The 26,887-nt window shown below is 41.1% G+C and overlaps 1 protein-coding gene across 2 annotated transcripts; it reads right to left on the bottom strand.

Annotated features, from left to right (window-relative positions):
* Positions 1-217: 217 nt before the first annotated feature.
* Alkal1 (ALK and LTK ligand 1) lies at positions 218-25,532 on the bottom strand. 2 transcript variants are annotated; one of them, XM_006993452.4, is made up of 5 exons: positions 25,289-25,531; positions 4,906-4,959; positions 3,364-3,444; positions 1,760-1,836; positions 218-822 (listed from the first exon to the last, which is right to left on the bottom strand). In XM_006993452.4, the coding sequence occupies exons 1-4, from the start codon at positions 25,482-25,484 to the stop codon at positions 1,772-1,774; spliced, it is 396 nt and encodes a 131-aa protein (XP_006993514.2). In that variant the 5' UTR covers positions 25,485-25,531; the 3' UTR covers positions 218-822; positions 1,760-1,771. The 2 variants fall into 2 exon arrangements, with proteins under 2 accessions (XP_006993514.2, XP_076420108.1); XM_076563993.1 differs by lacking the exons at positions 218-822; positions 1,760-1,836 and having other exon boundaries at positions 1,867-3,444; positions 25,289-25,532.
* Positions 25,533-26,887: the final 1,355 nt, after the last annotated feature.

Here is a 26,887-nt window from a genome sequence, read left to right as displayed (position 1 = left end):
TTAAGTGAAGGTAACTGAACTCATTCAAGTATGTTTTTTTCTCCTGTTCAAAGAGTGAATCCAGAAAGCACATAATCATCTCCCTCCTTGACATACATATCCACTGTCCAAGAACACCTGGATTTTATTCTAAGTTAAGATGTCAAAACCATGAGATTTATCTCTCAAAACAAAAACTATCTCAGTATACTTGTTACTGATAAATGTGTGTGTGTGTGTGTGTGTGTGTGTGTGTGTGTGGTTGCAATAGTACTGCTTTACAAATACCTTTTATTAAAAGAAATGACATTTTTTCATATACCTGTTTTAATAAAGTTCACAGTTCAAATTAATGCAATAAAGACAACAAATTATCAATAAAGGCTTTTAAATATTAAATAAGAATTACAAAACTGAACACAATATACAAATATCTGTTAAACATATCACTAAAATCATATACAATAAAGTTATTATTTTTCATCAGTACTGAGATATAATTTTCACAATTAAATGTTTCCTATACAATGTTAACCATATAAAAATAATATTTCTAGCAAAAATATGACACAGTTTTAAATATTCTATTTAAAAATATATGATTTAAAGTCTCTTTTAAAAAAATACTATGAATTTTTGTTTACATAAAGGTAAGCGAAGAAAGCCTCCATTCTCCACAGAATACCACTCATCAGTTAAATCAAGAAAGCCTCCATCCTGCTGCAGGACGCCACTCATCATTTACTCCTGGGAAGTTATTATATGTAGATTCATATGAAACTAAACATTAAATATGATTCCAGATACTTTTTCTTCAAATTAGATTTGCATCTTATAAAATGTCTGAAGTAAAAAAAAAAGAGAGAGAATAAAAATAGTAAGAACATGGTTTTCAACACACATAAAATATTTTGACATTTTTAATAGTTACATTTTATGATATCTTTTTTGAAATATAACCCTGAGAAAGCAGGTTCATGTGCCGACAGAAAGGAGAGAATTTTGTGCACAAGAAAAATGATGCTCTTCCTATTGACAGCAAACAAATAACTCACAAAATATTCCTAAAACATATTTAACTGGAATATTGTGATGATAATCTCTTGATAAATAATCTGAAACAGGGCTGGAGAGATGGCTCATCAGCTAAAAGTACTGGCTGCTCTTCCAGGGAGTCTGGCTCTATTTCCAGCCCCCACATGGCTGCTCATAGCTCCAGTGCTAGGCATACACAAGGGTAAAAAACCCATACACGTAAAAGTAAATATAATCTCAAATATATAATAATCTGAAACAGATATTTACACAGAATATTATCTTACTTGATGTAACTGCTTAGAGGACATTTTAAATTAACTGAGCAGAATAGCACATTTAGAATCAAGTTTGAAGCAGAGTAAAAAAGCCCATTAGGAAGTGCCACAGATATTGTGTTATGCTAAGGTTAGCTCCTGAGCTTTTGGACTCTTCAAAATTTTTCTCTTAATTTTTTTTTTGTTTGTTTAAGTTCTTAGTTTTTGAGACAGGGTCTCACTAATAATGTAATGAGGTCACTCTCAGACTCCCCTGACTTAGTCTCTTGAGTGCCAGAATTTGGAATTTGGGATTGCAGGAAAAATTTTCTTAAGACAGAGTATTAGGGCTGGTGGTACAACTTAGCGTTTGTCTCCTGTGTGCACATCCTGAATTTGATCCCCAACACCATGGGGGTGGGTGAAAGGACAGGAAATAGGAAACAAAACACCCTAAGGATAAGAAAAATAAGTAAATAGATACTCACAGGGTAAGTTTCCTAGGTCTGGGAGCACAGTGGACTCACAGCTAATCTCATCAGCAATCTAGCACATCTTTTATAATCTAGAAAAGCCATTTAAAGGTAGTAAAACATTAGTTAATCATTTCAAATGAGAAAGAAATAATGTTATTGTCATTGATTAATGTCACCACCATAGCTTTAAAAGCACCTAACATTTTAAGTGCTTAACGTGGGTTTTGTTCTTTTATTCCTCTGAAAAGATATGGAAATTTGATGCCTTCACTTTATAGATGAGAAACCACCTTCAAATGTGACTTATTTCATAATAGCTAAGTGGTTTACTTCTCAAAACTGACTTTTCTCCACCAAACTATGCTGTCATCCAGTGTCATGGCCTTGAATCTCTTGCTGGCAAGTTGAGTTGGTTTTTTTGTTTGTTTGTTTCTGGTTTTGTCAATGTGATACACACTAGAGTCAACTGGGAAGAGGAAACCTTAGCTGAGAGATCACCTCCATTAGGTTGTCCTGTAGGTAAATCTGTGGCACATTTTCTTGATTAATGATTGACAAGGGAGGGCCTAGACCACTGGGGTAGGTGTCAACCCTGGAAAGGTGTTTCTGGGATGTATAAGAAAGCAGCAAGCCAACGCATCAAACCAGGAATCAGCATTCCTCCATTGCCTTTGCTTCAATTTTGGCCTTGAGTTCCTGTTGGCTTCCATCAGTGATAGAGTGTGAAGTGTAAGCTGAAATAAATCCATCCCCACATCACTCTTTGTCAGTGTTCTATCACAGCAACAGAGAAGCAAACTAGAATATATCTAGTGTGCTTAATTTTCCCTAGTCACTAAATGTAAGAGTTTTTTTGTTTTGTTTTGTTTTGGGTTTGTTTTTTTTTTTTTTTTTGTGGAAAAAAAATAAAAATCTGACTCAACATTCTAAGTAAAGTTAAATACTCCTCAAGGTCATCTAGATGACTAGAAACAAAATGCTCAGAAGTCACTCACTTTAAAAGGAAATTTTAGATTTAGAAAGGAATTGGAAACAGGCGACTCAACTACCATACATTATCATAACTGGGCATTTTGAATAATAGCCCTTTCATGCTATGTTTGGAATTATTATTAACTCTATTAACTTAAGTATTCAAAAGAACTCATTGCCCAACAGGCTATCATCATTCAGGGAAACCCAGCACACACTGTACAAATGACATTATATAAAAACATTTACTTCAAAATAACTTCAGAAGAGATGTTGACTTGCACTTTATAGTCAGCTCCCTTTTTATTTTTTTTCATTTATATGAGAAGTCACTTTATTTATACCAAGGAATTTGAATAATGATAAAAGGTTTCTGTCCTGACAAACATTCTAGTCTTTAAGAAAACTTTGCTATTTTCAGATTTGGAAATGCTCCCAACCAGAATCTGATCTCTCCTTATAGTTTCAACAGTACATACAACCTTGAGTGCTGAAAAGTTATAAATAGCATCCAATGCAATGTTTAGTCTATTGTGTCCCACCCAAAGACAGTTGAAGCTTGAAATTATAAGCATTCATTGTTGGATCAGTTTTTTTTTTTTTTTTTTTTTGTTGTTTTTCTAAAATCTGCCCAGGTAACTTACAAGTTGGCATTGAGCAATCCCTGGTATTGTGATAAAGTCGATGGAAGTGTTTGCTACATTCAGCTGAAAATGTAACAGGCCCTAGAGAAAGGGAAAGAATGCTTATTATAAACACAGGCGTGTTTCCCAAACAAGTTTCTAGCACTCTATGAACGGAGATGGTGTAACTGTAGATTCCATCCTTCCTGCCCTTTAAAGAACTGGCCTGAGAATTCCTTCCTTTACCCAGACTCTATGGGAGGCACTGAACTTTGATCTAAGTTCACTCCACATTCTCAGTATCTCACATCATGGAACCTTCTGGACTAGTAGAGCTCTGGAGGAACTGAAAGGGGGCACTCCAGACAGAAGGGGAATGCAGAGAGCAAACCAAGAGGAATGGCTTTCTGGTCCCTTGATTTTTTTTTCTACTTAATGGGAAGTAATGTTTCTAGTGATGACATTTGTTTTTAATTGAAGAAATGTGTGTTCTTTAGTGGAAGGAATTACTGTGAAGGGGGTAGGGCCTTGAAACTGCAGCAAAACTTTTCTCCTTCTACCTGGTCCGCAGGCAGCTCCCTAAAACTCAGTGCTGCCTTTCTCATCAGCAGGTGTCTCTGTGTGATACTCAGAAACACCATTTGAAAGTTACCATGAAGGTAACTAAGGGAAGGTAGGCCATGAGGTTTCAACAAAGAAATACAGGCAACTGAGGAAAGCTGTGAATAGGAAATGTGACCCTCCCCAGGGAAGAACATACCAATTGGTTGTTCAATGCCAAACGATTAGCCCCAAAAACATGCACACAGATAATTATATGGACTCAATAGGTTATATTTAAGAATGTATATATACATACATATATGCATGCAATAGCAATTGATGAAAAAGGGGGTGATTGATTTAAAGAAGAGTGGGTAGAGGTATATGAGAGGGTTTGAAGGGAGGATAGGAAAGGGAGAAATGTTATAATTAAACTGCAATTTAAAATGTAAACAAACAAACAAACAAAAAAGCATCCAAGATGGGTGTGTGTGTAACATAAGCTCATCTGTCTCCTGTTTATAAAGCCTCAATCACTGGCTGAAGCACCGTCTAAATTCTTCAGCATGCTCCAGGTTATTTGCCATCTGGTTTGTTCACACACCTTCCTAGCACACTAGCCAAATGCATCTCCTTTTTAAGTTTACCCTTCATACCCAGTCCATCCACACCATCTGCCTGTCCTCTCCCACTATAGCCTTTAAGTCTTGCTCAGTAGATTCCTCATGACCAGACTCTCCTACTTTAAAGTCAAACTTAGAAAGCATGTCCCACTGCAAGCCCTCATAGTCAAAACTCAGTAAATTATCCTTTATACTTTTCTTTAAAATATCCTTTATGTTCTATTGCTTATCACATTCTAGTGCATATTACAGATCATACAAATTAATAGTTGACTGAAAACCCAGCTGAACTCAAGCCTCTTCTAGACGTTAATCTCCATAGTTTCATTGTCTTATGGATTCATTCTATATAAAACCTTTCATTTGTAACCGAGTCACTGAAATAGTATATGCTTACCTGTGAAATGCTTTATGAATTTGTCTTTCAAGGTCAAGTCTCTTGGGAATATTTCTGAAAAGAAAAAAAACTTCGTAATTTCCAGGGTAGATTTCCACTATTAAAACATAATTATAGCACTAAATACATAGATCCATGCAGTATGCACAGCAGATCTCAAATCCCTGGGATCTGGCCCTAACCATTCTCCAGGGCTCTAGAGCTATAGCAGAACTTATTGCTTCTCTACACCTCTCCCATAGAACCCTATAGACCTCTCACCAATGTAGAGATACTTCTGAATATCTGATTTTCGGGCTTCCCAGAGCTTCCCCAACCTGTGTTCTCCGGCCTCAGTGAATGGTATCGTTCTTTAACCCTTGCTTAGCTGTGATGATTTGAATGATAATGGCCCCCATAGGCCCCCATAGCATGAAATAATGCTCATTGGAAGTGGCATTATTTCAATGTGTGACCTTATTGGAGCAGGTGTGGTGTTGTTGGAAAAACTGCATCGCTAGAGGGTGGGCTTTGAGGTCTCAGACGCTCAAGCTGGGCCCAGTGGCTCACTTGCTCTTCCTGCTGCCTGCCACTCCAAGTGTAGACTCCCAGCTAACCTCTCCAGCACCATGTCTGCCCACATGCCACCATGCTTCCTGCCATGACAATAATGGACTAAACCTCTGAACTATAAGCCAGTCCCAATGAAATATTTTCCTTTATAAGGGTTATAATGGTCATAGTGTATCATCACAGCAATAAAACCCAAACTAAAACAATAGCCCACTTCACCGAGTTATGCTTGACTGCCCCTTTTCTTCTCCACTTCATCTAATCGAGTTAGTTTATGTACTCCATCTCCAAACATTCATCTGGGGTCTTGCATTTCTATCATCTACTAACTGTGGCTGGCCCAGCTATCATACTTCTGTGAGTATGATTGGAAAACAGCCTCCTAACCTGTCTTGTCCTCTCTATAATTCTTTCTCCAGAACAGCAGGTAGAGCAAGTGAGCTGAGATACTCTTTAGGTCATTTATGAGATGGACCCATTTACAAGCTTTAGCTTGGAGTGAAACACAACTCAAAGGTCAGGCTTCACTTCAGACTTCACTGGTACTTGCTAAAACATGCCATCCAGAAAATGCAGTTTATAATGCATTAGGAGCACACACAATGAATGTAGTAAAGGAGAAAATAAACTTAATAAATACTTGAACCTCAGGGTTTGTTGCCAGTTGTCTATTTACTTTTTCTTAAGGATATGATTTGCACTTACTGTCTTAGTTAGGGTTTCTATTACTGTGAAGAGATACCATGACCACAGCAACTCTTATGAAGGAAAACATTTAATTGAGGTGGCTTAGAGTTCAGAGGTTTAGTCCATTATCATCGTGGTGGCATGCAGGTGGACATGGTGCTGGAGAAGTTGAGAATTCTACATCTTTGATCCACAGGCAACGGGAAGTGAACTGAGACACTGAATATGGCTTGATTATATATGAGACTTCAAAACGTGCCTCCATGGTGACACAGTGCCTCCAACAAGGCCACACTACTCCAACAAAGCCACAGTTCCTAATAGTGCCACTTCCTTTGAGCTTGTGGGGGCCAATTACATTCAAACTATCATATTCAACTCCTTGGCCCTCATTAGCTTATAAAAATATCATAATGCAAAATTCATTTAGTCCAACTTCAAATGTCCCCATAGTCTATCACATTCTCAACAATGTTTTAAGGTCCAAAGTTCAAAGTTTCTTCTGAGATTCATTCAGTCTCCTAAATGTAATACCATAAAAAATAAAAATAAAAAATAGATCACATTCTTCTAACATATAATAGCACAGGATATACATTACAGTTCTAAAATGTAGAGAAGGGAGCATAGTGAGGAAAGACTGGACCAAAGCAAGACTAAAAACCAGCTGGGCAAACTCTAAACTCTGCATGTCCATGTCTGATGTGAAAATACTCTTCAGATGTCCAATTCCTTTCAGCTTTGTTGACTGCAGCATACTTATTTCTCTTGGGCTTGTTCCACTCCTTGTTAGCAGTTTTCTTCAGCAGATACCCCTCGACTCTGGCATCTCTAACATCTTGAGGTCTCCAAGGCAATCCAGGCTTCAACTTCACAGTTTCATACAATGGTCTCTCTGGCCTCCATTCAGGGACACCCCTGACACATACCTGACCTCAATGGCTTTCCTTAGTTGAGGAAGTAAATTCCATAGTCCCTTTTTTCTATCCTTAACACCAGAACTATGTGGCCAAAGCTACCAAGTTCTACTGCTTACTGGAGCTGGAACATAGCCCTCTTGTTCACTTATATCCTCACCAACTTTCTTTGCTGCCTAAGCTTGGCTGTCCTTGAACTTGCTCTGTAGACCAGACTGGCCTCAAACTCAGAGATCCACCAGCCTCCACCTTCTGAGTGCTAGGATTAAAGGCATGCACCACCACACCCTATTTTAAGCTTTTCTTTAATTCCCTTTCGCAAGTTGGAAAGTTAGTTGGGTGGGATCTTACTCTGAGGTCACCATTCCCTTTATTTCATTTCTTAATCTGTTTACCTCCTTGAACACTTAGCTCCATTCCACTTCCTGGTGCTCATTTTCTACTCAAATTGTACATTTTGTGTTTTTCCTTGCTGAACTTGCTCCTTTTCATTATAAATCTGTATAAGAGTGACCAATAATATCAACACAACAGAGTCAATACTAGGCTGTTTTGAGATTTCCTCTGCCAACAGAATTAATTCAAAATTCTTCACTTTAGCTGGGTGGTGGTGGCACACGCCTTTAATCTCAGTATTTAGGAGGCAGAGCCAGGCAGATCTCTGGGACTTTGAGGCTAGCCTGGTTTACAGAGCAAGATCCAGGACAGGCACTAAAACTACACAGAGTAACCCTGTCTCAAAAAAAACAACTCTTCACTTTAGCCTCAAGAAGACTCTTCTGAAAAGGACAAAGGGTAGCCACTTTCTTTACCAAATATTACAAGAATGATCTCTAGGCCACTTATTTATATCCCTTTTTTTCTGAAACCTCTTGAATCAGGCCCCCATAGTTCATCAAATCACACTCAGCACCACTGTCTTTCATGTTGTTACTAGGATGGCCCATTAAGCAGCATTTGAAGTATTCACAACTGTTTTTCTAATCCATAGACCCATGGTTCATATTCCTTAAAACAAAAGCATGGTCAGGCATATCACAGCAATGCCCCAAGCCCTGGTTCCAACTTCTGTCTCAGTTAGGATTTCTATTGCCTCAAAGTGAAGATACCATGACCATGGCACCTCTTATAAAAGGAAAAAAAAATAATTGAGGTGACTTACAGTTCAAAGGTTCATTTCATTATTATCATGGTAGATCATGGTGGCATGCAGGCAGACATGGTGCTGGAAAAGGAGCTGAGAATTCTACATCTTTGATCCATATGCAATAGGAAGTGAACTGAGACACTGGGTGTGGCTTGGGCATATATGAGACCACAAAGCCCACCCCGACAGTGACACACATCCTCCAACAAGGCCATACCTACTCTAACAAAGTCACAGCTCCTAATAGTGCCACTCCTTATCAGCTAATGGGGGTAGCAATTACATTCAAACTACTACACTGTGTATGCTTGATATAGCATGCATATGGAGGTCAGAGAACAACTTTCAGGTGTTTGGTTCTCTCCTTCCAGCATCTGGGTCCCAGACATTAATCTCAAGTCATCAGGCTTGACAGCAAGCACCCTTACTCACTGAACCATCTCACTGGCCCCACCAATTGTACATTTAGACTTATGACTTCTTTATAAACCACACATAACATGAATGCAGCATGGAAGACACTTTTGTCACCTGTAGATGACAGAGTTCATGGAGATGGAGCAATGTTGATGGAGTCTCAGGGGGACTATGACAGCCCTTTATATCCCAGGAGGGGTGAGGGGTGGACGAGACCCTTTCTGATAGAATAGCTACTATTGCCAGAAGTGTATAAGTTCAGAGCATGAGTGAGTGAAGCGAGAGGAGGCAAGAGTTCAGGGATCCAAGCTTTGCTTCTATGTGACAACAAAAACCTACATTTTAGAAATAATCAAAAACTAGTTGTTTGGAGCTGGAGACATGGATGAATGGGTAAGAGCACTTGCTGTGCAAGCATTAAGATGGAGTTCAAATCTCCAGTTCCCATGGAAAAAAACTAAGCACTGGTGTTTAAACCTATAATCCCATTACTGGGGCAAGAGATGGGCAAATCATTGGTACTCACTAGCTGACAGGCCATCCTAACCAAAAAACCATGCTTCTGATTGAGACCCTATGTCAAGGAAATGAGGCAGAGAATGATAGAGGAAGATACTCAATATCCTCCTCTGGCTTATACATGTATACACATGGATACACACACCTGCACAACCACATGCATACACAAGACACACTGATATAACAGTGCTATCTACATAGTCTGCAAATTACATATATGATAGCAAATGGATTACTTCTTATCACACAAAGTTTTGCTTATTTCTACATGTCCCATTGACCAATCAGAGCATTTAGGAGTTTCTTATAAGTACATCAGACTTTGTTTTCCAATGGAACATGGTATGCTTGAAGCAGTTCCTATGTTGTATACAATGACAATGTCTGCTTGGGAGCTACAGAGGAAGAGTAGAATAGTTGTAGCCACTTTCTCAGATTCTACATATAGATAAAAATAGATGCATTTCCCCTCAAAAATGACACAATCCAGTTAAACATACACATCTGTGATTCTTGCATCTTGAGACTCAACCACTGTATACTGAATATTTGGGAGAAAGTGTGTCTGTACCAAGTGTGTGCAGACCTTCCCCTTGTCATTATTCCATAGACAATATATAATAATACCTATTTATGTAGTATTTAAATGGTTTTCAATGTTATAAGTAATCTAGAGATGATTCAAATAGTCAGGGAGCACACATATGTAATATGTAAACACTTATACAACAGACTTGACCATCTGTGGCTTGTGGTATCCACAGAGGATTTTTGAACCAGTACCCCATAGATACCTAGGAGAAACTGTGCTGTTTTAATTTCCCAGAGCTACCATAACAAAATTCCACAAATTGGATGTGACACATTTCCAGGAACTTATTGTCTCATAATTCTGGAGTCTAAATGTCTGAGGTCAGGGTATGGCCTAGGCAAGTCTCAGTGAAGGCTCAAGATAAAGCTCTCTCCAGTCTGTTTTCAGTTTCTGTTGTTGTTAGAGCTCCTCGCATTCTGTGGTGTCACTCTAGTCTTGTTATTGTCTCCATGAGGTGACCTCCTATGGCTTCATATGGCCATCATCTTAAAAGGATTCCTGTGAAGTTGAACTAACAGTCCTCTCTACCACACTCTGACCTCATTTTAACTAATTGCTTATACAGTTACCCTACTTCCCAATAAAGTCATTTTCCAAAGCAATGGGGCTCAGGATTAGAACATATTTTGGGAGGACATACAATTCAATTCATATGGAAATCTGAGCCCACTAAACAAACTGAAGTTTTATGATGTGAAGTTCTATTACCATTCTTTGTAAAAAGAAACTATCATTGGTCAAGTTGGCTACTGTGTGCTGTACAGAATCACCCACCTGCAAATATTTACCCAATGAAAGACTCCTTTTAATAGAACATGGTCTATGATCATCATTATTGTTTTACCATTTGACAGTTCTGTACATTTACATAATGTAGAACATATTCCAGGTCACTTAGAGTACTTTAGAGTGTTTCAGTCACAATGTTTAGGTTTGTACTAGGTTTCTAAAAGCCTTCACAACTACCTTTAAAGAGACAGAATTATTAATACTATGAAAAACAAAATGTTGAAGATCTCAATCAATTTTAAAAGTTTTTTTTCATTTCTGATACTCCTTGACAAAGTCACATACAAATACAATGTATTTAGATTAAATCCACTTCATTTCCTCTCTCCAACTGATAATCTCCCCCATCCTCCCAACATCAAGTGCTATATTTTTATTTTTAAATTTTATTTGTTCATTTTTATGTGTATAGGTATTTTGCCTACATGTATGTCTACATACTGCATCATTCCTTATGCCCAAGGAGGCCAGAAGAGAAAGTCAGATGCCCTGTAACTGTAATTATAGAGAGTTGTGAGTTTTCATCCTAGTGCTTGGAATCCAACCCAGGTTGTGTGCAAAAGCAGCCAGTTTTATTTATCACTGAGCCATTTCTCCAGCTCGAAACTGCTATATTTTTAAATAAACTTTTGTAGAGATCCATGGCTAGGCCCCAGGTGGAGCTCCGGGCAATAAAGAGAAGGGTTTATATGAGCGAGAATTGTTGAGACCAAGGTTGAATAAAGCATAGGGACAAATAGCCAAACGAATGGAAACACATGAACTATGAACCAATGGCTGAGGGGCCCCCAACTGGATCAGGCCCTCTGAATAGGTGAGAGAGTTGATTGGCTTGATCTGTTTGGGAGGCATCCAAGGCAGTGGGACCGGGTCCTGTGCTCATTGCATGAGTTGGCTGTTTGAAACCTGGGTCTTATGCAGGGACGCTTGGCTCGGCCTGGGAGGAGGGGACTGGACCTGCCTGGACTGAGTCTACCAGGTTGATCTCAGTCCTCGGGGGGGAGGCTTTGCCCTGGAGGAGATGGGAATGGGTGGTGGGCTGGGGGGGATTTGAGGGGAGCAGGAGGGGGGGAGAACAAGGAAATCCGTGGCTGATATGAAGAATTAAATTATATTGTAAAATAAAATTAAATTAAATTTAAAAACTTTTTATTATTGAGCAGTTTTAGAGGTACATAAAATTTTACACTGTTTGGTATTCCTAAGCACTCTACACCAAGTGTGGATACAGTACATTCTTGTAGTTAGTGAACGCATATAGATAAGATACTGGATCACTCATTAAGGTCCTTATTCTCTGAGTATGCTTACTTTTCACTCAGGGTCTTATTTCCATCCTAGAGTCTCATGTTACAATCATCATGTCTTCTTGGATTCTTCTAGCTCTGATTTTTCAGTTTTTCCTTTTGCTGTTGTTACTGTTTGAACAGAATGATCAGCTGATCTAGAAGTTGTTATGCAGGCTAGGTTACCCTTCTACTTGTGATCTTTGTACTTCAGGCCCTGAGATATCAGGTTGTTGATATCACAATCTGATATTTCCAGAATCTGGATGACTTCAACAATTTCATGTAGTCCTGGTAAAGAATGTAGCAGAATGCCCATTTTTATTTGTGTTTTTCTAATGATTAGACTGGAGCTATGAGTTTAAGGAATATCTCACAGGTAAGATATAATTTTAATCTGATCAAGGGAACAGATAGCATAACTATGGTTGTTCATGTTAGCCTTGTTTATCTAGTATATGTATCATCGGTCAGGTGTGTTTCCATGGTAAAGTTTCTGCTTGCCCTTCTCTAAAAGGATATTACTATATTATGTATACTTGTTGGGGATATAGGTTCTTTTTTCCCTTGAGTATGCTTTATATGAACAATTTAGAATCCTGTGTGGAACATTTCTCCCTCAGTCAGTCATTTATTTATACCAATGTTGACCAGTAGATGTATTTTTTACATTGGGTTACAATCTAACATTATTTTCTTTATTCTGTTGCTGAAATGAAATAGATGCAGTTTGGGCCATTCTGGTTTTTGACGTGTTTGACATTGTAGGAGTTATTGTTATTGTTTTGTATATACTACTTTCTATTTTATCACTGTCTTGGAGGCTCTAGGCTCATCCAGCACAACTAACTACCTGCCCTGTGGTTTCCCTATTCCTGGAATCAGGTTTGTTGACAGGGAAACCTGGTTCCTCTAATTGTAAATGGTTCTAAAACTCAAGAGCTGGGCGCTTAGGTGCTCCTCACTGCTGAAATATGTTATTCTGTGCCCTCTCAGCTGATACAAGGGAGCATGTAGTGTGAAGGAGTGATCTGATTTTACGGTACTCAGTGTTTAAATAACTTCTACAGTTCCATTAGGGTTGTAGATAGGATATACTTTTAAGATGTATAGAATTTGCAACATTTCACTGGTAATATTACAAAAACCATATAAAATAATTTAAAATGGTCTAACCCCAAGTACACAGTCATATTTGTGCAATGTTGAGCCAGCACTCTGTACCCAGCAGTGTCCTCCCTAAGACCCACAGGCAAATTTTCTTCTTCAGTCAAACTAAAATTCTCATCAAAGTTTTCTTCTATGCATTGAGATTGATAAACTTGATCATCTTAAAGTCCTTCCAAGTTTTATGTTACAACATATGAGGACAAAATGCTAAATCATAGTGCACATAGACCAGACTACTTAAAAAATGCACAATGAAGTTTCAATGTAAATTTTCTTGTTTACAAATTACAGGAAAATTCATATGTAATTTAAACTTTAGCTGTTTAATTAGAAGACTGATTTCATGAAAACAACTTTTTAGTAACTAATTTAACATAGTTAGACCCCTCTTGATTAAAAATTATTATCTCCATAGACTCATAAAAATAATATTTTTATAAAAATGTTAAACACTTCAGACCAAAAAGAATTACAAATAAGTGACAATAGAAAGCTGTGCGTTAGAAACCACAGAACCAGGCTAGATGTGGTGGCACATACCTTTAATGTCAGCACTTTCGAGGCAGAGGCAAGTGAACCTCTGTGAGTTCAAGGTTACCCTAGCCTACATAGTGAGTTTCAGGACAAACAGAACTACATATTGAGATCCTGTCTCAAAAAAGAGGAGGAGGAGGGAAGAAAGGGAGGGAGGGAGGGAGGGAGGGAGGGAGAGAGGGAGAGAGGGAAAGGGAAGGGAAGGGAAGGGAAGGGAAGGGAAGGGAAGGGAAGGGAAGGGAAGGGAAAGGAAACCACATAACCCACTGACTGCTGAGGATGCCTTAGCAATAGACTTAGCCACTGGAAACCAGAAGAGGTTACTGATCCAGCAGGAAATAGATGTGCAGTCTAGGACCACTGTGTGGATTAATGAAAATGGCCCCCATGGGCTTATATATATGAATGTGTGGTCCCCAGTTGGTGGAACTGTTTGGGAAGGGTTAGAAGATGTGGCTTTGTTGGGGAAGGTGCATCACCAGGGATCTACTTTGAGGACTCAAAAGACCACACACGCAGCTCCCACCTCTCAGTCTTGTGCTTGTAGATCAGATTGTAAGCTCTCAAGTCCGGCACCATGCCTACCAGCCTGCTGCCATGCTCCCCACCATGATGGTCATGGACTCACCCTCTGAAACTACAAACCCCAAAACTACAAAAGAAATGCTTTCTTTTACAAGTTGCCTTGGTTGTGGTGATTTTTTTTTTGTTACAGCAATTGAAAAGGAACTAAGACAACCACAGTGTCTAAGAAGCAAAATTTTGGGTTTACTGGGGTCAGAAACAAAGAATAGAGAATGAAGGTTACTGTGAGAAAAGGTCAGGTATAAGGTTCCTGTGTTGAAGACACAAACATGTAGTTATGCAAATGTAGAGAAAGGGAGGAAAGAGGAAAGGAAGTATCCCTTAGAGGCAACAGGTAAAACTAGAGAGGTGTACCTGGTTATACAGAGGAATGCTCTGAGAAGCCTGGATGACTGAAAGCTTGTCAGAAAGGCAAGTAGGAATAGGCACTGAAATTAGGGGTTCACTTAATGAAAGCAAGGAGGGGTCAAAAGTACCAAAGCTTTCTGGAGGCCAAATGAAATAGAGATCAACTGCTCACTGCCCACCAGGAGTGCTGCCATGCCCACTCTGTGAAGAATATTTCTACTTAACAGGCAGGCACAGGTTGGGAAAGATAAATTGTGGGATAATCTCTTTGTACACTCTGAAGATGTGTCTCTGCCAACGTACCTTCTTATTGGTTTAATAAGGAGCTGAATGGCCAATAGCTAGGCAGAAGAGGATAGGTGGGACTTCCCAGGAGAGAGAGGAACTTGGGAGAAGAATCTAAGAGGTAGAATTTTACCAGTGAGATGCAAAGCAAGTTGGATGTACAGTTTGGAGGAGGAAGGAGAGGTAAGGAGCAACATGACAGAACATAGATTAATATCAACAGGTTAAGTTACAAGAACTAATTGGGAACAAGCCTAAGCTAAGGCTGAGCTTTCATAATTAATAAGAAGTCTCCATGTCATTGTTTGGGAGCTGGTGGTTTAAAGAAAGTCTGGCTACATAGACTCACAAGTGAAAATAGCAAAGAATATCAGATTTTTGTCCTGTGAAAGGTTTAATCATGTTTTTTTCTTTTCTAGATTTGCTTTTTTAATTTTTTTTTAATTTAGATGAAAGTAGAGTTAGTTCACATTTGTCTGTAATATACTAAGTACATTTTGTGGCATGAAGATACGTCTTTTGGGAGTTTAAACACACACACACACACACACACACACACACACATCTCTATTTTTTAAGTAAGTGGCCTAGACAATCAAACATAATGGTTGTGCCATCTAGAATAAAATAAACTACTTATGAGTTTCATGTTTAATCATCTTTATTTATAAATCACCATCCTAGTAATTGCAATTGCATTAGGTTGGCCACGACCAAGAATATAACCACCTATGACTGCAATTACTCACTGAAAATGGGAGAGGAGTCAAAATTACTTCTGAAGAGAGTCAAATGCTGTCAGATTTCTAGCTGTCATTCTGAAGCTTTTTCAATTCCAATTCCGTTGGAGATGGAATCCACCCTGAATGGAATACAGATCAGGAGGGAAAGGCCCCCCCAGCAAGGGCAGGAGGAAAACTCATAGTGAGCAGATTTCACTGCACACTTGAGGTGGTCCACAGAAATTTCTTGGTGAGAAGCCATCTCTAGAAGCTTCGTACATGTTTCCTATGGGAAGGGGAGGGAAAAGAGGATCCCAGTTTATCAAAAGGGTCCTTGGATCTACTGCAAACCATGGACCAGAGATGGGATGAAGAGCTGAGTTGGCAGAACAAGACCAGGACTAGATACTTTGATTCAGCACGGAGAGGGCCATAAGGACATGCGACTACCTAGGTCACTCTTGTTATCAGTGCTGCTGGATTCCTCCTCTGAAGACACTGGCCCATGACTTATCCAAAGGAGGGCTAGGAAAGCTTCTGCCAAAATTAGAATAAAATGTGCTGTGTTTTTATAGGGTAGAGATGGAATGGGATGTGATTGGTCTGGTGGAGGGGTCATTGTCTGGCTTTGTTCCCACAGAGGTAATGGAGGTGCAATGTCAGCAGGTGCTGTCCAAGGATGAGCCAGCCCATCACAGGTGGGATCTCCTTGGTTGCTAATCAGGTGGTGCAGAGCATCTGCTGTTCCTCCACCTCTTCCTCCTTCCTGGAGCCAAGCTAGAGAGAAAAGTTCTTGTTGCTGAAAGTCTGCTCCACAAGGCAGGACTGCATGCAGGGTGAGCAGCCAAGTGCAAAAATCACTTTGACATATGCCATATTTAGAGCATCAAGGGTGTAAAGATCTTTGCCTAAACATTCAAATCTAAAGACCATTTCAGTCAATTTTTGTCTGGTGTGAGAATTTTCTCTTCTTAGAACAATGAAGTTTTTAGCACCCAAGCTGCTAATGGTGATGTATCTTTTCCCCTCTTTGATGTCACCTGGCCTTGAAAAGAAGAAATGGTTCTCTCCAATTCCTTAAGATCGTGACTTTCACTTTCTGTGGCTCTCCAGCTCTTCAGCTGCTTGGTGCTCTGTTCTACATTGTAAATTTTCTCTTCTAATCTGGTACTTTCCTCTCTTAATTTGCTGTGGGATTTTGTTTTGTGTCCGGAAAGACTTCAGCTTTACTTTATTTCTGGCTAAGCCTCTGACCCTCACTGTCTGTGCATTTCTGCTGCGAAGATGCCTCTTCAGTCTGAAAGGTTTTACTGTTCTCCATAAGGTAACACTTCATTCTAGCTCCTTCAGAAACCTGCATGAAACTTGCCTTCTTCCTCCTTCTGGGGATTTTAAAGAAGCATCTAACTCTGTTGCATGACTCTGTTCCTTCTGAGTTCCTTTTGGCATTGAACTGAGCACAATTTTGTGATTCACTCTACATTCGATTCCAGTTTGCCGTCAGAAGCCACACCTTCTTCAAATGTGGCAGCCCAATCCTTATCATTGGCCAGCTAACACAGAATGACTGGAGGTTGCTTTCTTTATTGTGACAGCTTTTCTGCACATTATTTGGACTCTTAGTGTGCTTTCTATCTATTCAGATCACCTGTTCTTCCCATATTTCAGCTTTTTGTAGAAGCCTTTTCTGGCTTTCTTGAAGTTGGTAACTCTCATTCATGGTCACATTCACCGATTCTTTAGGTCATTCTTCATTTATTTAAACTACCCTGAGCATCATTTTGGATCCAGCTATTTATGATCTGGGAGCTTCAGCCTATCTACTTGTGACAGCATCCTTTTTAAAGTACCAGCCATCAATCCATCCTGTGCAGAATGTTCAGACATCTTTTCTCTAGAAACTGAATTTCATCATATTTCAGTGTGGGCTTCTCTCTCCAGCTTCTCTCCATTTACCTCCAACTTCCTACTTCTGTTGACTCCTTCCTGGGTGCCTCTCAGCCTTCTTGTTCTTTTCAAGCAATCCTACCTTTCTCAAGCAGTTCATATTTTTCTTCACATTTTCTTCAATGAGTCCTAAAAGCTCTAGAACAAGTGTTCTCCTTCCACATGAAGCAGCCTATTATGGAAAGCCTCTCCATACAACCAAGGGAGCAGTAAACAATAGTGACATACAGCATCAATTGCTGTGAGAAATGTTAGGGACTGTAGTCTTGTCTTCACACAGTAGTGCCACACCCTGCACAGTTCTCCTAGGACCATCACCAGTAGGGTTCTGGGGGAGCCCTGGGATCCTGTGTGGGGCCAAGCAGCTGCATAGGTTGCCTGGGCTGCCAGTGCCCACCAGGACACAATAGAGAGCACAGAACATATAACACTACCATCAGAACTCTGGGTGATGCTGGGGTAGGGGCTCTCTGTCTGTGAAAACTAAGATTAGGGATATGTATTACTGTGCCTGTCTGTAAGTGGGTTCTGAGTATTTAAAGGAGTAACTTCTAATGCTTGCACCCACTGAACAATGTCTCCAGTGACTACTGCTGTAATTTTCCATCTAATACTTTCTTTTTTTAAATTTTCATTTATTTATTTTGGGTGTTATCCCTGCATATATATCTGTATACCATGTGCACACAGTGCCATCAGATACCAGAAGAGGGCACTGCATCACCTGCAACTAAAATTTCAGACAGCGTGAATCACCATGTGGGTGCTGAGAATCAATCCTGTGTCCTAAGATCAGCCTGTACTTTTAACCCTTGAGCTACCTCTCCAGTCCCCTGTAATACTTTTAAATCTTGATTGGCCATAGGTATCTGAACACTTTAAAAGTGACACTAAGCGTAAGGCCAGGTCTACTGTACTTCACATCCACAGTGGTTCATGCTGCTACAGAGACAGGAGGGAAACATCATTTGCCTATCTGTCTTCTAACAGCAACCTTAGAAATCTGCACCAAACATTTGAGAGTATACTTACAACCATAAAAATGAAAAACAAAGAGGAAAAAGTATAATTAAAATGGGATTTTAGGGCTAGCAAGATGGCTCAGTAGGTAAAGGTACTTGCTGTCAAGCATGATGACCAAGTTCAATCCCTAGGACCTACATGGTAGAACTGACACATACAAGTTGTTCTTTGACCTCCACGTGTATACACCAGCAAATGCATATGCATACACATATGAGCACACATAAATAAAAATAAATAAATAAATAATGAATGAATGAATGAATGAAAGAAAGAAAGAAAAATTTTTAAAGGAATTTGAAATTTTGTAGCTTCCTTAGGTGATCTCTGATAAAAAAAAAAAAAAAAAGTAATGTTCTAGGAGAAGGAAGCAATACTGGGTGATTCTATTAACTCCCTGCATGGACTTTCTCTACTTTCCATTGAGATAAATAGATCCTTCAAGCAGATAACTGTTACTGCCAGAAGTACTGTGAATGGGGAGAAATCCATTCATGTAAGTGAGCTCTGGCCACTCATAATGAGTGTTTATGAGTGGAGTACCTGGCTACTGAGCCCAACAGACAGCAGACATCTGGTTAAAGCACCTGCCAAATACAAAAGTAGAACAAAGTCATATGTGTCCTTTCCACCTTGACTGCTTCCCACACTCACAGTTTTCAGTCAAACAAATAACTCTAAGCAATTCTACAAACATTAACATGTGTTAAAACCAAAGGGGATGGACATGCTTGTTTGACTACAATAATCATTTCCCTCTGTAGATGTATAATAAGTATCAGGCTATGAACCTTAATTATGTTTAATAAAAATGTTTTAGGAAAGAACCCACAAAACTAGGCATGATGGCATGTGTCAATAATCCTGGCACCCAGGAGGCTGAGGCAGGAGGATTGGAGTTTAAGGTTTGCCTGGACTATAACAAGACTCTGTCTGAAAAAACAAAGCAACAACAACAACAAAAAAAAACCCGACAAATTATACATTCTATCTTGGTAATATGCAAAGCAGCAAAAAAAAAAATGTTTTCATTATTTCCCATTTGGAAGAAATTGTTAGGCACCAGGTATTAAAGTAAGACTGCCTAATTGGGCAGAGGGAATCCTCACAGATTTACAACAAAGGTAATTTGAATTGTACAAATAAAATTCCATTATTATGCAAGTGCCAGCAGTATCCAAATACATCTAGGTTTTTTGAGATTTTTTTTATGAATATAACTATGGTACATGTTTAGCTATTTTTGAAGACAGAGATATCATAAAGGAAGAGAGATGTGATACTAGGAAATACATACTGTCTCTTCAGACCTGCTTCCTGATATACAATCCTAGGAATCTCTAAGATGACCCTGTCTTTTACATGCTAATGATTTGATCGAGGACTAGTAGCCTTTAGAGTACTCCAGGATGGGAAGTGGTCACCAGAAACAAGAAGGCAACATAGAGGACTGGTCCCAGGGAAGTGGGGAGAGGTGAAAGTTTAGTTGAACACCAACATTCAGTAATTCAATCATTCCTACCTATGTAATGAAACTGTCACTAAATTCATGAGATGGTGGGATTTTAGAGTTTCCAGGGAGCTGGGAATATGGAGACCAGGGAAGGGTCACTTCCACTCAGAGGGCATGGAGGTCAGTGGCTTCCCCAGCCTTCATGTCTTCAACCCTTTTCATGACAAAGGAAGGTGAGTAGAGTGTTTCCCTGAACTCTGTTAATTGCTCTAGCAAATTAAACCATTTAGAGCCCAGTTTGTAGCTGATTGTCAGGAAAGTCAGACTGGAGTTAGCAGTTGTGCAGAGCACTTGAAGTGGAGCTGGGAGGTCATGGTTAATCACATCTCAGATAGGTGCATGCCTGAACCTTAGAATTGAATTAGGCTGCAGACATTGTGCTATCCTGTCTTCTACCCCACTCCCCCACAGAATGTCACATCTCTCTCCCCCCCCCTCTCTCTCTCTCTCTCTCTCTCACACACACACACACACACACACACACACACACACACACACACACTGGCCAAACCCCAAACCAGTTTCCTGAAATAGTTAATTCCTGACTTTGTACTATGGCTTCTTTCTCTTAGACCAGTTGCTTTCTTGTATGGCAACTTCTGCCAGCTCAGGCCATAAACGCCAAACAAGTGACCCATTTGGAGTTAAATAAATAAACTATTTTGTAAAACTTTGGGGCACATTTTCAAGATGTCTTGATTTTGTATTTTCCCATATTACAATCCTAATTAGCCCCAAATTAATTTAATTTTCTGTTTGTGAGTAGGTTGACTTCACTCATATTCAATAGTCAGAATGTCAGATTCTGAGAGTTGAGACTGGGTGTGAAAAGGAATCACTCTTGAAGTTGGATCCTCCACATAGAGAGCATCAGGATTGAGTTGGATTCGAAGACACCAGCTGGTGTCGACTGCAGAGTAGACTGCTTGTGGGGAGAAAACCCTATGCCTTTTAATGTCACAGAAGTCTTCCATTTTGGTTGCTTGGGCAGAAGAGAGTGAAAAGGTAGTTGTTTTTACCTCAGAATCCAAAATGTGCAAACAGAATTCCATCAGGCAAAGGTAAGAGAAGCACATTTGGGGACACTGAACAGCTGAGGTGGAATAGGGACAGCATCTGTACGGAGTCAGCACTGAGCCTGAGACTGCCACAACCATGGAAAGAGAAAGAAAATCAGTCAGAAAGGATAGGAATGTCCTGGAGAGACAGCAGAATCCATCTTCACTCTTCTTAAATGTTTAAATGAAATGTACATCAATCTTCCTAGAGCCTCCTTTCCCTTTCTGTTGCCTGAAGGAGATCTGTCTGATTCCCAGTCTCTCATTGCCTTTGAGAGGACTTAAGACTTCTTGGAAAAGTCAAGAGAAGTCAGTGCAGATTTATGACTGGAGAGGGACCACATCCTACACTACTTAATACAGACTGTCATTTGTAATTGTTTAGAATAACTTTCCCAATGGGATCTTCAGTTTCTCTGGAGGCTCCACCATCAGCCTGGTCTTACATTTAAACAACCCCTGTGAGACTCCAGCCTTAGAAATTCTATAGAAATAATGGAAGTGTGTATAAGTCACAAAGCGGGGAGGGGGGCATAATAAAGTCAAAACTTCCCTTTTTTACTTCTTTTCCCCATATTTCATGTCAATTTCCTTCTGATCTCAAAATCTTCCAAATCCATTGCCTATTTTCAGCTTTCTGATCTTGTCTACATGTCCGTAGAACCCCCTTTTCCTGGCAAAGTTTGGGGTAGGGTTCCATTATGTTCCTTTCTACTACTGTGATGATGGACAAAAGAGCTGGTTTCGGAGGGCAGGAAGAGAGGCTATGAAAATGGGACACTGAAAGGGCTGGGAGACAATCTGGAAAGTCACTGCAATATAATGGCTTGGACACAAGTGGTGGGAAAGACACTAAAATGAAGCAGCAGGGTCTAGGCATTTGAGGCACCAGTTATTAGCTGAACTGAGCTGAAGAATGACAACCAAAAGAACTCACAATCAAAAGTCTATCAAATTGATCTCAAACATTGTTAAATGGCTAATTCAATTGACAAGTACATTCACATTGGCAGACATACTATAAGGATGAAGATAATACCACAGGTGGTTAATCACCAGTGTTCCCAGGAGCCTATACCCCTCCCCCTTACTCAAACAACAATTCTAGGGAGGGAATCCTGGTTGGCAACTCTTGTCCCAGGCTTTGGATTTACTGTCCCTTCTGCCTAGGAATGGCCCTCCCACCTCCAGCCTTGCTTCTGACTTGGGGAAGCTGGCCAACTTACTGAAAAGGAATGATATATAACTCAATGTCATGATACTGTGTAATGCAAGAGTTGACCTTCCTGGCATAAACCATAAACCCCTTGGAATCTCAGAAATGATAGTATGTTAAGAAGTTGACTGAGGGTTGGCAGTTTCTAAATAGCTTCAGAATGGGTCTAGATCACCCCTGCCAGTGATTCAGTCTTATCTATGTAATGAATCTTCCACAAAAACTCAAAAGCACTGAGTTCAGAGTTCCTGGATAATTGAACACACAGATTCAAGGAGTTGGGGCTGGAGTGGGGTAGGGTGTTTGCTCACACATGCCCCTTTCCCTATACCTCATCTTATGCATCTCTTCCTCAGTATCTTTTATAATACCATTTATGAGCTACTCCAGCAAATTAGTTCAAATCTGAGGAGAGAGTATGGGAAACATGATTCTTAGCTAGAGACTCAGAACCACAGGCATGAACACCTGGGATCTGCATTTGGCACTGGAGGAGTTCTCAACTTGTGGGTTCTGAGGCTCATCTTCAGGAGATAGTAAGTGCCAGAACTCCAGAACTAAGGTAAATTAGAACCCCAGCTGGTATTTACTGCAGAACTGCTACTGCAGTGTCAAGGCACAGGTCAAGGCACAGGAGGAGAAACTGGGTCTGAGATAGTTTTTTCTACTTTCATGGACAGCAAGGATTCCTAGACTTAGGCCTGAGAACACAGGGGTGGGGTGTGGGGGAAGAGGAGGAAAAGTGAAATGTGGAGCACAAATGTGGAGACTTCTGCTACCCTCACATGCTACCCTCCAGTCGGATTTCCAAGGTATTCTCAAACAACCCCTGGGCTTCTTCCTCTCTCTTCAGAATCACAGTGGGAAATTCCAGGCTCATCCACAGGGATGACAGTCCATGGCCTCTAGGACCTAGGAGATGTTTCCTTCTGCATGAATTATGATCCCTGCTGCTCCTCTGAGAATATCCACATGGGAACTTGTCTTCTCTGTATTTATGTCCTTGTTTTTCCCTGATCCATGTCAAGAGTTCCATTCACAGCTCAGATGTAACCAGCCACCCTCTCTCCCCATGTAAACAAAATACAATAATCAAAGTATTAGGTCACATCAAACAGCTGTAGAAAGCAATAGATTTTGAAGATGAGCCATAGCTCTTCTTTTTTCCACCAACTACATTGTTTTAAGTCTTCTCTGTCATTTGGGAGAGTGAGTACTTCGGGTTAAACATAGGGTCTCACATCTGCTAAGAAAATGTTCTACCACTGAGCTACATCTCCCAATTCCCTTCACTGTCTTTAACTAGAGAAAACATGTTAAACTAAATAAAATAATAAAATAAAACAGGTAAAGTTCATGTGTTAACCATAAATGATTTTGCAATTTGAGATTTCCTCACATTTTTTTTCATATTCCAAAGTGACACTGGATCCTGACATAAATATTTTTGTTAGCAACAATTTTTAAGTCAAAGTGTATAACCAATGCCATCGTATCATGGTACACTCCCTCCTGTGGTGACCACCCCTACATCCTCTTCTGGAAGGCTCTCAGATGAGTGGGTTTGGGCTAGAGCCACACATTCACCTCCCATGCCTTCCCATCACTTCTGTCTGCTGCTCTCCTCACCTGGCTTCCTCAGTTTGTTCGTGTCCACTGCTCTCCCTGAAATGTGCGTGAATGGCAGATGCGCACCCAGCTTCCTGCCAGTCTGCATAGACTCAGCTCTCTACATGATGGGTAGTTCTTAGTAGAAGCTGTAGAGTGAGTAAGTATCCCCTTATGCCAAAACTGTTAAGAGACATATGATTCATCTGTTACCTTAGCACTTGGAAGACCGAGGCAGGAAGATTTCTGCAAACTCTAGGCCAGAGTAAGTTCCAAGCAGCCTGCACTGCACAGTGAAACTATTGAGAGAGAGAGAGAGAGAGAGAGAGAGAGAGAGAGAGAGAGAGAGAGAGAGAGAGAGAGAGAGAGAACCAGAAAAGAAACTAAGAATCTCCCCAACCCCCGTGTTTTCTTAAAATGAAGCCTACCTAAGTGGTATGTGCCTGTGATGCTAAAGCTGAGCAAGGAGGGTGAGGAGTTCAAGGCTACAAAGTGAGACCCTGCTTCAGACAAAAGGGGAAAAAATGAAATGGAGGGAAGGGAGACACGAGGAAGGAAGGAAAGAAGGTGGGCAGGAGGGAGGGAGTCAAGGAAGGAAGGAAAGTAGGGAGGCAGGGAGGGAAGGAAGGAGAGAAGGTGGGAGGCAGGGAGGGAAGTATGGAGAAGAGGCCTTGGCTGTAGGAAGAACTCCAGGGCATTCCTATGCTTTGTCCTCTCAGCAAGCTCAGTGCAGGCCAGGGAGACAGGTCTCTGCCTTGCTCTGTGTCTACAGACTTAAGCAGAGACACCCCAGTGGCTCCTCTCTTCCTCACCACCTTGTTTCTTTCCAGCACCTTGCACTCTCTCCCCATTAGTCCCCTGCGCTTCCTGTTCCAGGCTTTCTCCCTTTCCTTCTCATCACACATCTCTGTGTGTAGGTGTCCCATGGTCCTCTGTCCTGACTTTTCCTACCTTCTTCCTAGGCATCTTAGCAGCAGGAATGTCCAGAGCTGACAATGGACGCTTCTTACTGACCCAGGAAGAATGTAAGCTAGCATCAGCCATGATAGCTTACAGAATTCGCATGCCAGTCACCCATTCCCCGGGGCTAGCTTGAAAAGGGGAAAAGGGGGACATTCTAGAATGTTCAAGTGACTAAGGACGGCCATGTTAGTTAGACTCCAAAAGACTCAGAGCTGGGGTGTTGACAAATGCGTAGGTTGTCCGTCATCCTGGCAGGTGAGGCTGCAGCCCAGGTCTAGCAAGGAGCATATAAAGCTGACTTCTTTGCCAGCCAGGTTTTGTTATTGACATCTCAACCAAGGCAAATCTAGTAAGCTGGTTACTTCATTCCCAGGGAAGATTCCCGAGAATCTACAGGTGTCCGCCCTCTGCTGTGCTGAATTCCGCCTTACCATCACCAGCTTGGCCAGCTGTAAGAGTGATGAGGTTCAGCAAGGGGCAAGTCAAGAGGGTGGGCTGGGCTTACCTGCGCTCCGGGAGGCTCTGGGAGCCTGGTGAGTCCCAGTCACCGGGAGGAAAAGCTGTGGCTTAAGCTCGGCTAGACGTATGGCTCTGCGTCCCCGGGGCCGTCCCTGGGTCCCGGGTGGGGACAAAGCCAGCGCCAACAGCAGCAGTGCGGGCAGCCGGGCACTGGGCTTAGCGAGCCGCATTATCTTTGACATCCAGAGCGGGGAGCGGCAGGCTGGCGCGGCACTGGGACTTAGAGGAGCTCAAAGCAAGATCTATATGCTCTGGGGCGCGGGGCGGGGACCGGAGGCGGGGCGGTGCTGGGGACCCGGCGGGCGAGGGCGGGTCAAGGCACAGGACCCTCAGAAGCACAGGCCGCTTCTCTTGGGACCCTTTCCTTGTCTCCAGGGTTTGGGGCAGGGACGGCGCCAAAGTCTCACAGCGAGTCCCAGGGTTTCCCCCGGGTCCTAGACCTAGATTGTGGGTCTCTGACGGCCTCCGCTGACCCTCCGGATTGAAAGAACCCACAACTTCTAGTTCTAGACAGGAGAAAAGGGGATGGGGTATCTCCTGGCGGAGGCAAGATGAAGAGGTCTTTGGCCAGGAGCCCTGCTCTGCCCCAGAGCTGGCCAGGTGGGCACACCTGCTGTCCCTGCTCAGGTACCAGAGTCCCCATCTCTACATGGGCCCAGAGGAGCCAGAACCGGAGTACCCCCAGAAGATCTAAGGAATAGCACTCAGGACAACAAAAGCCAAGAGATGCCAAACCAGGGTACACCAGGGTCCCTCTGGACAGGTGACCAGAGACCCACATGACTGGCATTTTCAGGTTATGGAACTCGTACCACAAAGTTCTGGTGCTTAACATCGATAACGGGAGGCAGGGCCCATTCCTTTAAAATGAGAGCATTTCTGTTGAAGCAGTTGCGATTTGAGCCATTTCGTCTGCCTGTCTTACTGCGTTGTATTAAGTATATATGCCGACATGCCCATGGCTTGATTGCTAATTATCTTCTCATAACTAAAGGCAATAGAAGGCTCTGTGGTTCCTTAGTCATTGACTGACTCAAAATTTCTCTTCAAAGGTACCTTGTTTGTCTCAAACTGAAAAAAATAATCTCAGTTTATTCATTCAGTTGGCCTAAGCATTGTTTTCAAACATGCGCAGGAAATCGGGGTGGGAAGCACAAAGAGCACTTTTCTAAGAGCTTTATAGAGTCATACCTTTGACTGGAACTCTTTCAAGAAAATTGTTGCACAAAGACTCAGGATGCTTGAGGAAGCACAAACCCCCATGTTTCCTAAGCAGGCACCATGGAGTATAAAAATGGCTTCCAATTCCCAGGCAGCCTTAGAGAGTCCTTAAGAGACCTTAGTAGAAGACATAAACTTTCTCACGTCTCATCACAAGTGAAATGATGAAACATTACAAGTTCACAGGCATGAAAAAAATTCACACTTAAATTTAATTAGAAGTATCGGAAGTTGGGTATTACTCTGGAAAAAAGTCACGGAAAGCAGGGACTGGGGTGCCAGAGTGTGAAATAATGCTGGAGAAAATACAGAAGTGACAGACATGCACCTCAAGTCACTACACGTGAAGAAGGCTGATGACTTT

Source organism: Peromyscus maniculatus, chromosome 2 (assembly GCF_049852395.1).
Source record: "Peromyscus maniculatus bairdii isolate BWxNUB_F1_BW_parent chromosome 2, HU_Pman_BW_mat_3.1, whole genome shotgun sequence".
In the NCBI taxonomy this organism is placed as follows: domain Eukaryota; kingdom Metazoa; phylum Chordata; class Mammalia; order Rodentia; family Cricetidae; genus Peromyscus; species Peromyscus maniculatus.
This window is presented reverse-complemented; position numbering and strand designations above follow the sequence as displayed.

Bases quoted from the DNA above. Each gene is read 5' to 3' on its own strand.
- Alkal1 (XM_076563993.1), bottom strand. From the start codon at position 25,484: ATGTCAAAGATAATGCGGCTCGCTAAGCCCAGTGCCCGGCTGCCCGCA. The intron at 4,960-25,288 runs GTAAGCCCAGCC...TTTTCTTTTCAG, and splicing joins CAGAGCCTCCCGGAGCGCAG to AAATATTCCCAAGAGACTTG. The intron at 3,445-4,905 runs GTAAGCATATAC...CCCTTTCTCTAG, and splicing joins ATTCATAAAGCATTTCACAG to GGCCTGTTACATTTTCAGCT.